Source organism: Rhodnius prolixus, unplaced genomic scaffold, assembly GCF_049639745.1.
Source record: "Rhodnius prolixus isolate KJV_2025 unplaced genomic scaffold, Rpr scaffold_13, whole genome shotgun sequence".
Lineage (NCBI taxonomy): Eukaryota > Metazoa > Arthropoda > Insecta > Hemiptera > Reduviidae > Rhodnius > Rhodnius prolixus.
This window is the reverse complement of record NW_027411583.1, coordinates 12,513,697-12,527,995: the sequence shown is the minus strand read 5'-3', so window position 1 is coordinate 12,527,995 and position 14,299 is coordinate 12,513,697. Positions and strand designations below refer to the sequence as shown.

Sequence of the window (14,299 nt, the reverse complement as noted above, 5' to 3'; positions counted from 1 at the left end):
GTAAAAGCATTATGGCTCCCCCATTCCAGGCGATTCCTGCAGCTTCTTGAAGTATATGAAAGAAGTGAGGTGAACACTAAAGTCAGACTTTATAGAATGTTCATCCTTCCAATATGTAGGCGCCACGATAGCCGAGCGGTTAAGATACTAGACCCGCAAAGCTAAGATGTATTGTTGGTTTAGTGGGTTCGATTCCCTGTCTCTAGGCCTTGTATTTTATTTAATGGTTAATACGAGAAATTTATAGTAAAGTATGTTTACTAGTCGCCTTCGTTCACGACACCTAATTTGGTAGTTGGACGTTAAGCCCCGCCTGAAAAAGTAGGCAATTACTTTACTTTACTTCCAATATGGCTGCTAGACAACAAGGTACTATATTACACGGAAATGGTCCTCTAGAACAGCGTTCCCCAACCTTTTTTAGCTCACCATACCACTTGGTAGTACATCATGCTAAATTGTACCACTTGTTATTCCGAGTGTGTTATTCTATTATTATCATCTTTATTTGTATAGAGATACCAATGTATCAGTTGCAAAGGAGTTCCAAGTTCATGTTCACTTTATAAACTTCGTAAAGTGTAAGATCTTAGTTTTAAAACTATTTTTAAATAGTTAATAAATTGCGTACATATTTTTCTCTCTTCAAAAATTATTAATTAATTTACAAAGTTCTTCTTTAGGATTATTATATTTGTGCCCTAATCTTCTAAATTAATTTCTTTTAAGCACTCAACTACCTGTAAGTACCAATTAGATTTAATGTTGCTTGTGTAGAGCTTACTCTATTACCATCAAGTCTCTTTAAGCAGATCTTTACATAGTTATCATTTAAGTTCTGTCACATGATAATTCTATTAAATTTTCTTAATCTTTTTATCAATAATGATGTAGCTTTTCCTAAATTTTTCTCTATAGAAGGGGGTGTTGAAATCCAATTATCATTTGTGTTTTCAGGTTTTGGGAAAATACTCCATGAAAGACAATTTTAATCCTTGATAAATTTGCTACTATATTTTCTCGTACGAGTATATCTTGAGATAGACTAACCTTATTTACAGTACATATTAACAACTTTACTGTATAATATGTTCGCCATTATTGATTATTTTTCGTGTACCACCAACCAGCAACTCGTGTACCACAGGTTGGGAAAACGCTGCTCCAGAAGGAAGAAAACTTATCGCCTCACCCAAAGAGTCCCTTTTCTCGAATTGCCCTAAAATACAAAAAATTCTCCCTTAGCAAGAGGAAGTTATAAGTTGGACCCAATTTACGCTGCGTAATTATCAAATAGATTTGTTTACTTCCGGTCGAAGACGTAATCGCCCAATTTTAGCATTATGAGTGGTGAAATTGAAATCCAACATCCTGGCGGCTCCTTTTATCTACGTCAGGACCAAAAATAAAATAAAAAGCCCCTTGTTTGTGCAGTTTTTTTTACCACCTCCACACGGCGCAGAATGGAGGAGTATAACAAACATCATAATACGATTGGTTTATACAATGGCACGTTGGACTAGATATTGGCTGTTTTAGTCTTTAAATAGAGACCCAAATACCAAAGAAAGGGCACTTTGGCGAATAACAATAGATGAAAAGTTATCGCCCTTTTCTTTTTTTGTTTTTTGTAACTTCCTTTTGCCCTAGGAAGGGAAGGTAATTATAACGAAAGTAGAATTGTCTACAGCTAAAGTGATTCTGATGATGAATGAATCTCCGAAAATAGATAGTTCTGGAGAAAATTTAGGTCAAAAGTCTATACATTGTTTATGCATTTTAATAATAATAATAGTAATAATAATATATAGGGAAGGGATTAGCTATGCGGTTAGCGTACCACGAAGTGCATCACAGGTCCTACGTCTTACCAGGATACTCTGGTTATAGTTACAGGAAGAATGGCTAGAGCCGGCTAATCAGGGATACAGGCAACAAAACCAATGTGCCCTTCAAGAACAAGGAATTCCCCAAAACTAAAAAGGATGCTAATTCAAGTCCTAAAATTCCTCCTCTTCAAGCAAGAATTAACCCAGGAACAAAATAGTTTGGAAGTCAACTTGCGAAAAATGTCTAGGAGATGTGAAAGTCATGCTACATTTCCCGTTCCCGGGAAATGGGAAAACGTTGTCCCATTTTTAGTAAATTACGTATTTTTTTTTTTTTAAAAAAAGAAAAATCATGACGCGCTTTCCACCAAGCCTGGAAAGTGGTATTTCCTGCTGGAGTCTCGGCCCTTGTCCTGGATTTCCCAGAAAAGTGAGAGAATCTTACTTTCATTCCAGTAAGTGCTCTTTACGATCGCTTAGATTATGTTTGAATTAAGGACAACAATAAAGTGCCACTTAACTGTTAGCCCTCATTAACTGGAGATGTACAGGCTCCTGGATATGAATCGCCTAGGCTGTTCCCAACTTTAGGGCCCACATTTCCCTAAGTTGAAACTTCTTCCTGTTTTTGCGCACCAACTCTTTTCATTGGTTGCATTAAATGCTTTATGTGTATACCTCAGCCTGCAGGAAAAGGGCAGTACAGTACTTTATTAGGTTACCTTTAATAAAGCTTCACAATTCCAGCAGGACTTTTTTGCTTTTACTATTGTTTATTGCCCCTAAATAAAACCAACTTCTCAGAAGAGTTTCCCCAGGATTAACATCTTTCTTTTCCCTGTACCACTGGAAGTCCTGCTTTTTAATTTCGTGTGTGGCGCAATTTTGTCAAGATTAAAGTTATATAGCTTGCTGAAGACTTGGTTGTAAACTAAGAAGGCGATATCCGTTTTTTGAGATCCTCCTATAGTCGAAATCGACTGCAAATTAGCGGCGTTCGATATTCGAAATCACCCCGGTAATGCCTCTACTGAATTGATCGCAAAATAATTACCAAAGATTCAATCTAAGCTCGATATATCGATACATGTATAGCATATTTTTTCGGGAAAACAGATTTTGGGGCACAAATAAGGTTGTTAAAAATGCCAAAGAACATTCTACAATTTAAAAGAACACTTAACAGAATTGATTTTTTTTAACATTTCAGATTTCTAGAAAACGATTGGTTCGATTTACGGATGTAAACAAAATTATTAATTTAAAGCATATCAGCTGATAGACCGGTAGTTTCTCTTTTGCGAAAAGATTTTTTTTTTTGTTTTCCGGTTTTCCCCCTAGAAATGGGCGCCATTAAAGTGAAATTTTTTTCCCAAATAAAATTTGTTGGGCCAATATGAAGTACGACTTATATTATGAATACAAGGAAATCGTTAGGTCCATTTTCAATTAAATCTCAAAAAAAGTGAAAAATCCCTACGGAAAAAATAGTACGAGTACTTCCGGTAGAACCGGATTTCGTTCGCTGGGTTTCCGTCCTGTCATCTGATTGGCCTAGACTAGATCGAACTAGTTGTAATAAAGGTTCCGCTTTCCGTGAATTTTTTATTTAGTTTTTGCCACGTTTTTAGTTTCCTTATCGTAGTAGTTGTAAAAGAATGTAGAAAATTATAGTTGTTTCCGTCAATGTAAACTTGCATTCAATGTCAATATTTGATGACGTTACTAGCTTATAAGCTAATTGTTGAAAATATGTCCAGGAAAAATGACGTCATCAACATTCTTTCTCTTATTTATAAGATAGGTGCAAACTCGGGGGGACAGGAAATAAGTAAGTAAATAAGTTATTTAACTTTAAAAAAAGGTAATAAATTACGATCGTGACGAATATCTTATAAAAATCGAGAAAATCGCCGGAAAACTGCCCGCTTTATATTATTTCGATTCACTCCCACCAAAAAAAAAAGGGGCCTTTACTCAAATTTGACGATCAAAATTTCCCGCAAACCGGAAGTACCACCACTTCACTCAGTTTTTTTGATAGTTTTCTTGGAAAATGTTTTTCTCAACTTCTTGTTTTGTAGTTTCCTGTTTTTGGAGCATTATTGCATTTTTTTTTTTTTTTAATAGTTTTTCCACAGGAAATCCGTTTTAGGGCACTTCTAAGAAGAGGGGGTTTTAGTGTTATTTTGGGGGATAACATAATGGTGGTTTGTTCGTGAGTTTGATGTTAAATAATTTTGTTTTTATTTAACCTAAGTTGGTAACACTGTTTTCTTTTTTTAAGTTTCCTTTACTTTCGTAAGAGATTATTATTATTATTATTTTAAATGATTTAAAGCGCGTCAACATCTAAGGTTATTGGCGCCCAGAGCTTTTTCCAGTGCACTGCCGGCCTCCGGACAGTGTTCTCTCGTTACAGACAACACTGTCCATCACCGGACAGTGAGCTGTAAGAAGCTCCTATGAAGAGAAAATCTATGTGGCCAGGCTGCTGGATTCGAACCCGGGACCTCCGCGTGGGACAGGAACAATACTTCTGCTCACGTAAAAAACAGAAAGAAAATTCACGGAGAAGTTTTCCATTTGCCGCCAGCTGAAATGAAGTGTAGTACTGAATACGATGTTCAGTACCCCAAAGCAGAAACGATACAAAATACGAGGAGCTGTTAAAGAGCCAGTGGTAGTTAAACGATATTTTCACTGCATTTAATCAGAATAGATCTAAATAAGCATTTCCAGTATTTTAATTCAACATGTAATTTATTTTTCCAGTCACCCACCCTCCCAGAAGTAGGGAGACCCTCCGTACAGCTGGAAAATAAAGCCTAACCAGACTGGAGAACCAGACCGTTTTTAGTAAACAATTAAAATTTACCCACTAAACCGAATGGTTTATTTGGGGAAAATTTACAACAGCGCGTACAAAAGGGAGCTCTCATTTTCCACCATTTTCTCCGTGGGTTGGGTTGAATGGGAAAAATCATCTACAATTAACACAGTTTTCAGTTTTCCACTGGGGTGGAAATTATTTAATAAAATCCCTTGCCTTTAGGACGAAGTGAAAGCTGTCTCTAATCTTTTACAACTACAACATTATTCTACTCGTATTTAATAAATCTTTCTTCTAAAAGCATGGAAATTTCGCCATCATATTTAATAAATGTAATTGTTTTAGACTGCAACTGAAAAACGTGGATATTTAATAAACCCCCCCCATTTTGAGCATAAAAAGTTAAGGGAAAACGTTAAGGGAAGAAGATTAGTTCTGTTGGCAGTGGAAATCTCCGCTTCGAACCCAGGCTCTCTTCTTAAGAGTCCCAGCATCCTGTAACGTTGGGTTTCCTCATTAATGCGGGTGGTAGTGTCTTCGGAGAACTACGGACGCTAATGACCTCAGATGTCCCTCTTTCTCCTATAAAGCTAGAATTAATCCAGATTCCATACCGCTTCTCCATATCCAGAGCGCAGCATCTTCCGACCGATCATATCCATCAGATATTTTGCCAATCATTACACCCCAAGGAGCGAAATTTAACGTACAATTGTTAACTTATCGTGATTTACGTAAAGTATCTTGAAAAATAGGATTTCTTAACTAACCAGGACGCTGACCGCAGAATTAATCCGTCAAGGCCGTGGGGCTATAAGGATAATTGTAGGCCTATTAACTGGCCACTGCAGGCACAGAAAACACCTGGCAGATGATAGCCTTTGTAGGTTCTGTCAGGAAGAAGAGGAAACGGCACTGCACGTGTTGTGTCAGTGTGAGCGGCTTGTCTGGCTTGTCTGGATGTTACTTCTCGGGGGAGGAAAAAAAACCAAGTCCTGTGAGCTTTACCCAAGAGTCGCTCTCCAGCATTAAGAGTCTGATTAAGCGGACGGGTCTGGAGGGTGAGCTTTAGAGAGAGGGGAGCCACAATAGATCCAAAGGGGTCGCAGTGGCGTAGGCCTTGAGGCCGCCCTAGTCTAATCTAATCTATTCTACTAACCAGGACAATTGGCTGAAATTGTACTGAAAATGATTAAGCTGAGGGAATCATGAATCACTGCTTCTCCAAAGTCACCAAAAAAAAAGATATCGTTATTTTTCAAGTTAGAATGTAATTGGTGATTATTCAGTAAAAGTAGAGAACTCGATAAAGCGGAAATAGAACATCGCCCTTCCGGTCAAACAAATTTTTGTTACATTTTTTGATGAAGGTTAAGGAAGTGTACAATATAATGTGTAAAATCGCAAAAATACTGGCACTTACTGGTCTACAGATGTGCGTTGGAAAATGTGTCCCCAACGTGCGTCGTACAAAAATAAGCGATGACGAATATATTCCGTCAAACCCAGAGTATGTTTGATATGAAATTGGGTTTCAATGAAATGACCTTTATATTTCTTTTTTTCCCCGTTATTTATTTCATGTACTTTCATGTATTTATTTCATGTATTAATTTCATGTATTAATTTAATTATATTAACATAAATAGGAACTGTTGTTCTCATTCTTTTTGGTGACTGATTCATAGTTTTCAATAGGATGAAAAAGTAATTGCCATTTCAGTCGTGATACATTTATTCTGCCGAGCTTTCGACCTAGGGACTAGGTCATCTTCAGGGCTAGTTACAATGTACTGTTTTACATCATTAGAGAGTCCATGAACAGACAAGACAGAAGACACACCAACCCTGTAATGTAAAATATTACTTTTTAAACTAGCCTTGAAGATGAGGTCTAGTCCCCTAGGGGTCGAAAGCTCGGCTGAATAAATGTATCACGAATGAAATGGCAATTATTTTTTCAACCTATAAATAGGAACCAAATACATCAAATTCTACTGAAACTACTGAAAAAAGCATGACGAATATACTCGCCATAACACAAAATTTTACACTTTTTTCATGACGAATATCTTCGTCATAAACAGTTAACTTGGTTAAAATCGGATACTTTACTTACATATATTTAATTCTTACATAAGCTGATGAGGCCGTACTTCCTTCCTGTTCGGCGATACAGTCCTAAAAGGACCAGGGCCTCCTCAACCAAGGCTCTCCTGCTGAGCTCTATCCAAGAGTCTTCAGTCTCCACCTTCGCACACCCGCCTTTCTCAAATCCCCCTCGACGTCATCAAGCCATCGCATTCTTGGCCTACCTCTTATTCTGACGCCTACCGGGGCCTTCCATATAAAAGGCGTTTAGGGATGCTGTTGTCCACCATCCTTTCCACATGTCCTAACCAACTTAGTCTTCCTTTTTTAATGTATGCAACGATGTCTGTTTCTCCATAAAGGGTAAGCAGTTCTAAGTTGGTGCGGATTCTCCATCTTCCTCCTCGCTCGTTTACCAGGACCATATCTCTTCCTCAAGACTTTTCTTTCCCACACTCTCAAGGCTGTCTGGCTCTCTTGGGTCAGATACCCAAGCACTCGCTTCCATAGAGTACTACCAGCCTTATCAGGGTCTTATATATGATTCCGTACAGTGTACAGAAATATCACCCTTGAAGAGAAAAGACTGCACATACGAGTGCAGTACTCGTACTCTAAAACTCTTCCCGAAAATTGTTTTTCTTGGAAATCATTAACAGTGAGAAAATAAGTTATTCAAAACGGTCATTTCCGTGAAAAATTCAAAATCGATAATCTGATTACAATGAGAGATAAAAGAAAATTAAAATGATTATATAATTTAAAAACAATTAAATTTTAGTAATGACTATAAATAACTAAACAGTGAAGTGATTATAGCGGGGGCGGTTGTTGAAGGCGGCAGTATTTGAAGGAGTGGGAGGAGACATGCAACAGATATACATGTAGATATATATATATACACACATATATATATAGGAGGAGGCAGTGTCAGTAGCAACCCTTAACTAGCAGCTAGCAGAACACCACGCGGAACTGACAGACGGCCGAGACAACACTCAACAGGAGACAGTGGTGAACACTATTCGCGCGCGTCGACATCACACGGCACTCATACATAGGACAGACAGACAAAAACTAAGCGTTCGCCCAGTAGCCCCAGTGTATGGTCAGTCGAGCTAGCGAGCTCATCATCATGTCTTCGGCACTTGTGATCATCAGCGTTGCCGCTATTTTCACCACGAACATCGTCACGGCTAGTCCACTTCCTGTACGTACTAGTTATATTTCCTTTTTCTTTTTTTTTTGCGCTTTGGCTTCCAAGTTTAAACTTTACACTTAAACGATAAATTCACTTAAAGAAAATTTATTGTAGAGCTTCACAACTCGGATTATAAAAAAAAAAAGCTTTACCAGTGTAAAAAACATTTATTATACAAGAGCGCTTTTCGGATGAAGAATTTCCTTCAAACAATCCATTCACACCTCCTACCACAATACTATGGTGAATTTTCCAGAAAACCAAAAAAGAAAAATAGCTTTTCATATGATACCATGAATTCACAAGAAAATCTATAGAATAATCACGCCAAAAAGGAAAAGAATCCAAATTTTACGGTCGTGTCCTTTTCTAGTTTCTTAAAAAAATTTGGCATCTAAATTAACTCCAAGTCAAGAATAAAGAACACGAGAATAGCAAAAAATTTTCACGCACAAACCAAAAATTGCTGAAAAATTAATGTCCATAAAAAAATTTAAAAAAAGAAGCGAGAATTAGTTACTTTTGCGCATCAATATAGATTATATCTAAAACGGTTTCCGCTGTAGAAACAAATAAAATTATCATTTTGAAAAACCAGAAAAGTTAACTCTAGTTATAACAGGAACAAATTGCATTGTTATAGTGATAACAGTTATTGAGATATGGAAGGTTAAAGTTTTGTGGTTTTCTAATACATTCAAAGTTCAAACCTCTTATAACATCTTTCGTATTCAATGATTTCTTTACCAAACTGTAGAGAAAAGTAAGGTCTATAACTGGTATAAATCGCAGTGTTTTAGTGATAATACTTATTGGGATGTGGAAAGTTAAAGTTTGGAGGTTTTCTAATACATTCAAATATGTAACCTTTTATAACATCATTTTTATTGATTAGATTTGAATGAATTCTTTACCAAATTGTAGAGAATAGTAAGCTCTATAACTGGTATAAATCGCAGTGTTTTGGTGATAATAGTTTATGAGATATAGAAGGTTAAAGTTTTGTGGTTTTCTAATACGTTCCTTTTATAACATCATTTTTATTGATTAGATTTGAATGAATTCTTTACCAAATTGTAGAGAAAAGTAAGCTCTATAAATGAATTAAATTGCACTGTTTTAGTGATAACAGTTATTGAGATATGGAAGGTTAAAGTTTGGTATTTTTCTAATTCGTTTAAAGTTCAAACCTCTTAGTTCGTTTCATTAGATTTCAACGATTTCTTTACCAAATTGTAGAGAATAGTTTGCTCTATAACTGGATTAAATCGCAGTGTTTTAGAAATAATAGTTCATGAGAAATAGAAGGTTAAAATTTGGAGATTTTCTAATTCGTTCAAAGTTCAAACCACTTATAACATCTTTCGTATTCATTAGATTTCAACGATTTCTATACCAAACTGTACAGAAAAGTAAGGTCTATAACTGGTATAAATCGCAATATTTTAGTGATAACAGTTATTGAGATATGGAAGGTAAAAGTTTGGAGTTTTTCTAATTCGTTCAAAGTTCAAACCACTTATAACATCTTTCGTATTCATTAGATTTCAACGATTTCTATACCAAACTGTACAGAAAAGTAAGGTCTATAACTGGTATATATCGCAATGTTTTAGTGATAATACTTATTGAGATATGGAAAAGTAAGTTTGGAGATTTTCTAATACGTTCAAATATCAAACCTTTTATAACATCTTTTATATTGATTAGATTTAAATGAATTCTTTACCAAATTGTGAAATATTTAACTTCAAATATCTCAAAAACTACTCCATAGATTTTGTTTATATTTTACTTGTATATGGAGACTACTATTGTCTATAATTGTATAAAATTTAGTAAAAATCTGTCGAGTAGGAAACGAGATATTTAGAGTTAAATTTTGGTTTCGTTTGAAAAAGTGAAATTTTTAACTTTAAATATCTCGAAAACTTCTCGATAGATTTTGTTTATATTTTACTTGTATATGGAGACAACTATTGTCTATAATTGTATAATATTTAGTAAAAATCTGTCGATTGAGAAACGAGATATTTAGAGTTAAATTTTGGTTTAGTTTGAAACGGTGAAATATTTAACTTTAAATATCTCGAAAACTACTCGATAGATTTTGTTTATATTTTACTTGTATATGGAGAAAACTATTGTCTATAATTGTATAAAATTTAGTAAAAATCTGTCGAGTTGGAAATGAGATATTTAGAGTAAAATTTTGATTTCGCTTGAAAACGTGAAATTTTTAACTTTAAATATCTCGAAATCTACTCGATAGATTTTGTTTATATTTTACTTGTATATGGAGACAACTTTTGTCTATAATTGTATAAAATTTAGTAAAAATCTGTCGATTGAGAAACGAGATATTTAGAGTTAAATTGTGGTTTCGTTTGAAACAGTGAAATCTTTAACTTTAAATATCTCGAAAACTACTCGATAGATTTTGTTTATATTTTACTTGTATATGAGGACTACTATTGTCTATAACTGTGTAAAATTTAGTAAAAATCTGTCGAGTGGGAAACGAGATATTTAGAGTTAAATTGTGGTTTCGTTTGAAACAGTGAAATCTTTAACTTTAAATATCTCGAAAACTACTCGATAGATTTTGTTTATATTTTACTTGTATATGGAGACAACTTTTGTCCATAATTGTATAATATTTAGTAAAAATCTGTCGAGTGGGAAACGAGATATTTAGAGTTAAATTGTGGTTTCGTTTGAAACAGTGAAATCTTTAACTTTAAATATCTCGAAAACTACTCGATAGATTTTGTTTATATTTTACTTCTATATGGAGACAACTATTGTCCATAATTGTATAATATTTAGTAAAAATCTGTCGATTGAGAAACGAGATATTTAGAGTTAAATTGTGGTTTCGTTTGAAACAGTGAAATCTTTAACTTTAAATATCTCGAAAACTACTCGATAGATTTTGTTTATATTTTACTTCTATATGGAGACAACTATTGTCCATAATTGTATAAAATTTAGTAAAAATCTGTCGAGTGGGAAACGAGATATTTAGAGTTAAATTGTGGTTTCGTTTGAAACAGTGAAATCTTTAACTTTAAATATCTCGAAAACTACTCGATAGATTTTGTTTATATTTTACTTCTATATGGAGACAACTATTGTCCATAATTGTATAATATTTAGTAAAAATCTGTCGATTGAGAAACGAGATATTTAGAGTTAAATTGTGGTTTCGTTTGAAACAGTGAAATCTTTAACTTTAAATATCTCGAAAACTACTTGATAGATTTTGTTTATATTTTACTTGTATATGGAGACAACTATTGTCCATAATTGTATAAAATTTAGTAAAAATCTGTCGATTGGCAAACGAGATATTTAGAGTTAAATTTTGGTTTAGTTTGAAACAGTGAAATCTTTAACTTTAAATATCTCGAAAACTACTCGATAGATTTTGTTTATATTTTACTTGTATATGAGGACTACTATTGTCTATAACTGTGTAAAATTTAGTAAAAATCTGTCGAGTGGGAAACGAGATATTTAGAGTTAAATTGTGGTTTCGTTTGAAACAGTGAAATCTTTAACTTTAAATATCTCGAAAACTACTCGATAGATTTTGTTTATATTTTACTTGTATATGGAGACAACTATTGTCCATAATTGTATAAAATTTAGTAAAAATCTGTCGATTGGGAAACGAGATATTTAGAGTTAAATTTTGGTTTAGTTTGAAACGGTGAAATATTTAACTTTAAATATCTCGAAAACTACTCGATAGATTTTGTTTATATTTTACTTGTATATGGAGACAACTATTGTCCATAATTGTATAATATTTAGTAAAAATCTGTCGATTGAGAAACGAGATATTTAGAGTTAAATTGTGGTTTCGTTTGAAACAGTGAAATCTTTAACTTTAAATATCTCGAAAACTACTCGATAGATTTTGTTTATATTTTACTTGTATATGAGGACTACTATTGTCTATAACTGTGTAAAATTTAGTAAAAATCTGTCGAGTGGGAAACGAGATATTTAGAGTTAAATTGTGGTTTCGTTTGAAACAGTGAAATCTTTAACTTTAAATATCTCGAAAACTACTCGATAGATTTTGTTTATATTTTACTTGTATATGGAGACAACTTTTGTCCATAATTGTATAATATTTAGTAAAAATCTGTCGAGTGGGAAACGAGATATTTAGAGTTAAATTGTGGTTTCGTTTGAAACAGTGAAATCTTTAACTTTAAATATCTCGAAAACTACTCGATAGATTTTGTTTATATTTTACTTCTATATGGAGACAACTATTGTCCATAATTGTATAATATTTAGTAAAAATCTGTCGATTGAGAAACGAGATATTTAGAGTTAAATTGTGGTTTCGTTTGAAACAGTGAAATCTTTAACTTTAAATATCTCGAAAACTACTCGATAGATTTTGTTTATATTTTACTTGTATATGGAGACAACTATTGTCCATAATTGTATAAAATTTAGTAAAAATCTGTCGATTGGGAAACGAGATATTTAGAGTTAAATTTTGGTTTAGTTTGAAACGGTGAAATATTTAACTTTAAATATCTCGAAAACTACTAGATAGATTTTGTTTATATTTTACTTCTATATGGAGACAACTATTGTCCATAATTGTATAAAATTTAGTAAAAATCTGTCGAGTGAGAAACGAGATATTTAGAGTTAAATTGTGGTTTCGTTTGAAACAGTGAAATCTTTAACTTAAAATATCTCGAAAACTACTCGATAGATTTTGTTTATATTTTACTTGTATATGAAGAGAATGATTGTCTATAATTGTATACAATTTTGTAAAAATCTGTCGACTAGGAAACGAGATATTTAGAGTTAAATTAATGAGATAGAGAAGGTTAAAGTTTGGGGGTTTTCAAATTTTATTTTTTTGAATTAGTGCAATTTTCAGGAGATTTTAAACAGAACCTTTTACCGCTTTTCTTTTTATAAGTTTTCAAGGAAATAGTTGATTTTATTTTTTTTTGTTTTTTGTACAGTTTTTCCGAGAAGGTGGTCCCAATTTCCTGTAATTTTCGTGTATACATTTGTTATGTATTTCTAGATCTTTAAATTTTGTTTATTAATCTTTGAGTAATTTTTTTCGTTTTAATGTAATCTCTTTGGAGGAGTTGGGGTACGTATTTCTTTTTTAAAAAAATTGGAAGTCTGTAGTTAGAGTAATTGTAGAAAAAGGAAGTTTTCGTATGTGATTGTGTACACTTCCGGTTTGTTTATTTTTACGATTATTATAAATATAAATTTAAGAGAATGGTCGAGGAATTGGGGGATGAAATGAAGAGAGAAAGAAATGTTTGTATGAAAAGGAACTCATCAAAACGGAAGTGAATACACTGACGTCGATGTTAGTTTACTATTCAAATTAACCAAACCGTTTGGGCGAACAACAAAGAATGTGAACAAACAAAATTTGCAAATTTCACTGCCAGTTGGATGGCTTAATTCTTCTTTTCCTCCTCCTCCTCCATACTTTTCAAACCCCCTCCTCAACCCTTTGATGGACGTTTCTATTGTTCATTGCTGTGAAAATGGCCGACCTAACAGGCTTGGGCTTGTTAAAGAAACACCCAATTTTTCGTTTTGTTTTTTGCTTTTAATTAATGACTTTGCGATATACTTTTGCATTTTAAAATTAATTAGTAAAAATTCTTTAACTGTAATTAGGTAACGTGTTTAAACATGAATAAAAGAAGTGTTTGTCGCAAGGTTTCCAGTTGTAGATTTACAAAGATTTATGTAAAATATAATATATAATTTGTTTTTTACCTTCTCTGAATACAATTAATTTTGGGTCCAAAATTGGACTGGACTTGGAATCCTTAGGCAAGTTCTTCCAGAAAAAAAACCAAAACACGCGTTGTTGGTAGTACTTTTCAGTTTAAGCTCGTTAAGGACTATGGAGATCAGGGGGATTACCATCCTTTCCGATCGCCAGCCGGCCATCAAAGCGCTGAATTCAATTTTCTTTTTTGTCAGCTCAAAGTTAGTCTAGTGATGGCGAACCTATGACCCGCGGGTCAGACACTGGACCCGCGCAAGCTTTTTCACTGACCCACACAATTGCTAGGCAACCATTTGTTTGTTTACGCGGGTTGATTTAGATTTTCTAATTGTTGTGGATAATTTATATTCTATCTGTATTACAGTCCTAAAACGCTAATGACCGACAAATGCTTTTGTAGTATTTGAAATAAAGCAAAAGTGTTTACATTTTTACTCATATTTTGTTTGTTTGAAAAAAATCGACAACCCAAAGAAAATAACCATATTTAGATTTCTCTTCAGATAAAACACACACTTTTGTAAGGTTTTGTT

General features: G+C 33.6%; 1 protein-coding gene across 1 annotated transcript in view; it reads left to right on the top strand.

Moving 5' to 3' along the window:
* The first annotated feature begins 7,676 nt into the window (after window positions 1-7,676).
* The window catches only part of LOC141448180 (corticotropin-releasing factor-binding protein), a 38,980-nt gene continuing 32,357 nt past the window's right edge, over window positions 7,677-14,299 (top strand). Inside the window, exon 1 of the mRNA XM_074116331.1 lies at window positions 7,677-7,963. Within this exon, the coding sequence (XP_073972432.1) occupies window positions 7,859-7,963 (105 nt within the window). The 5' untranslated portion in view covers window positions 7,677-7,858. The remainder of the gene's footprint in view (window positions 7,964-14,299) is intronic.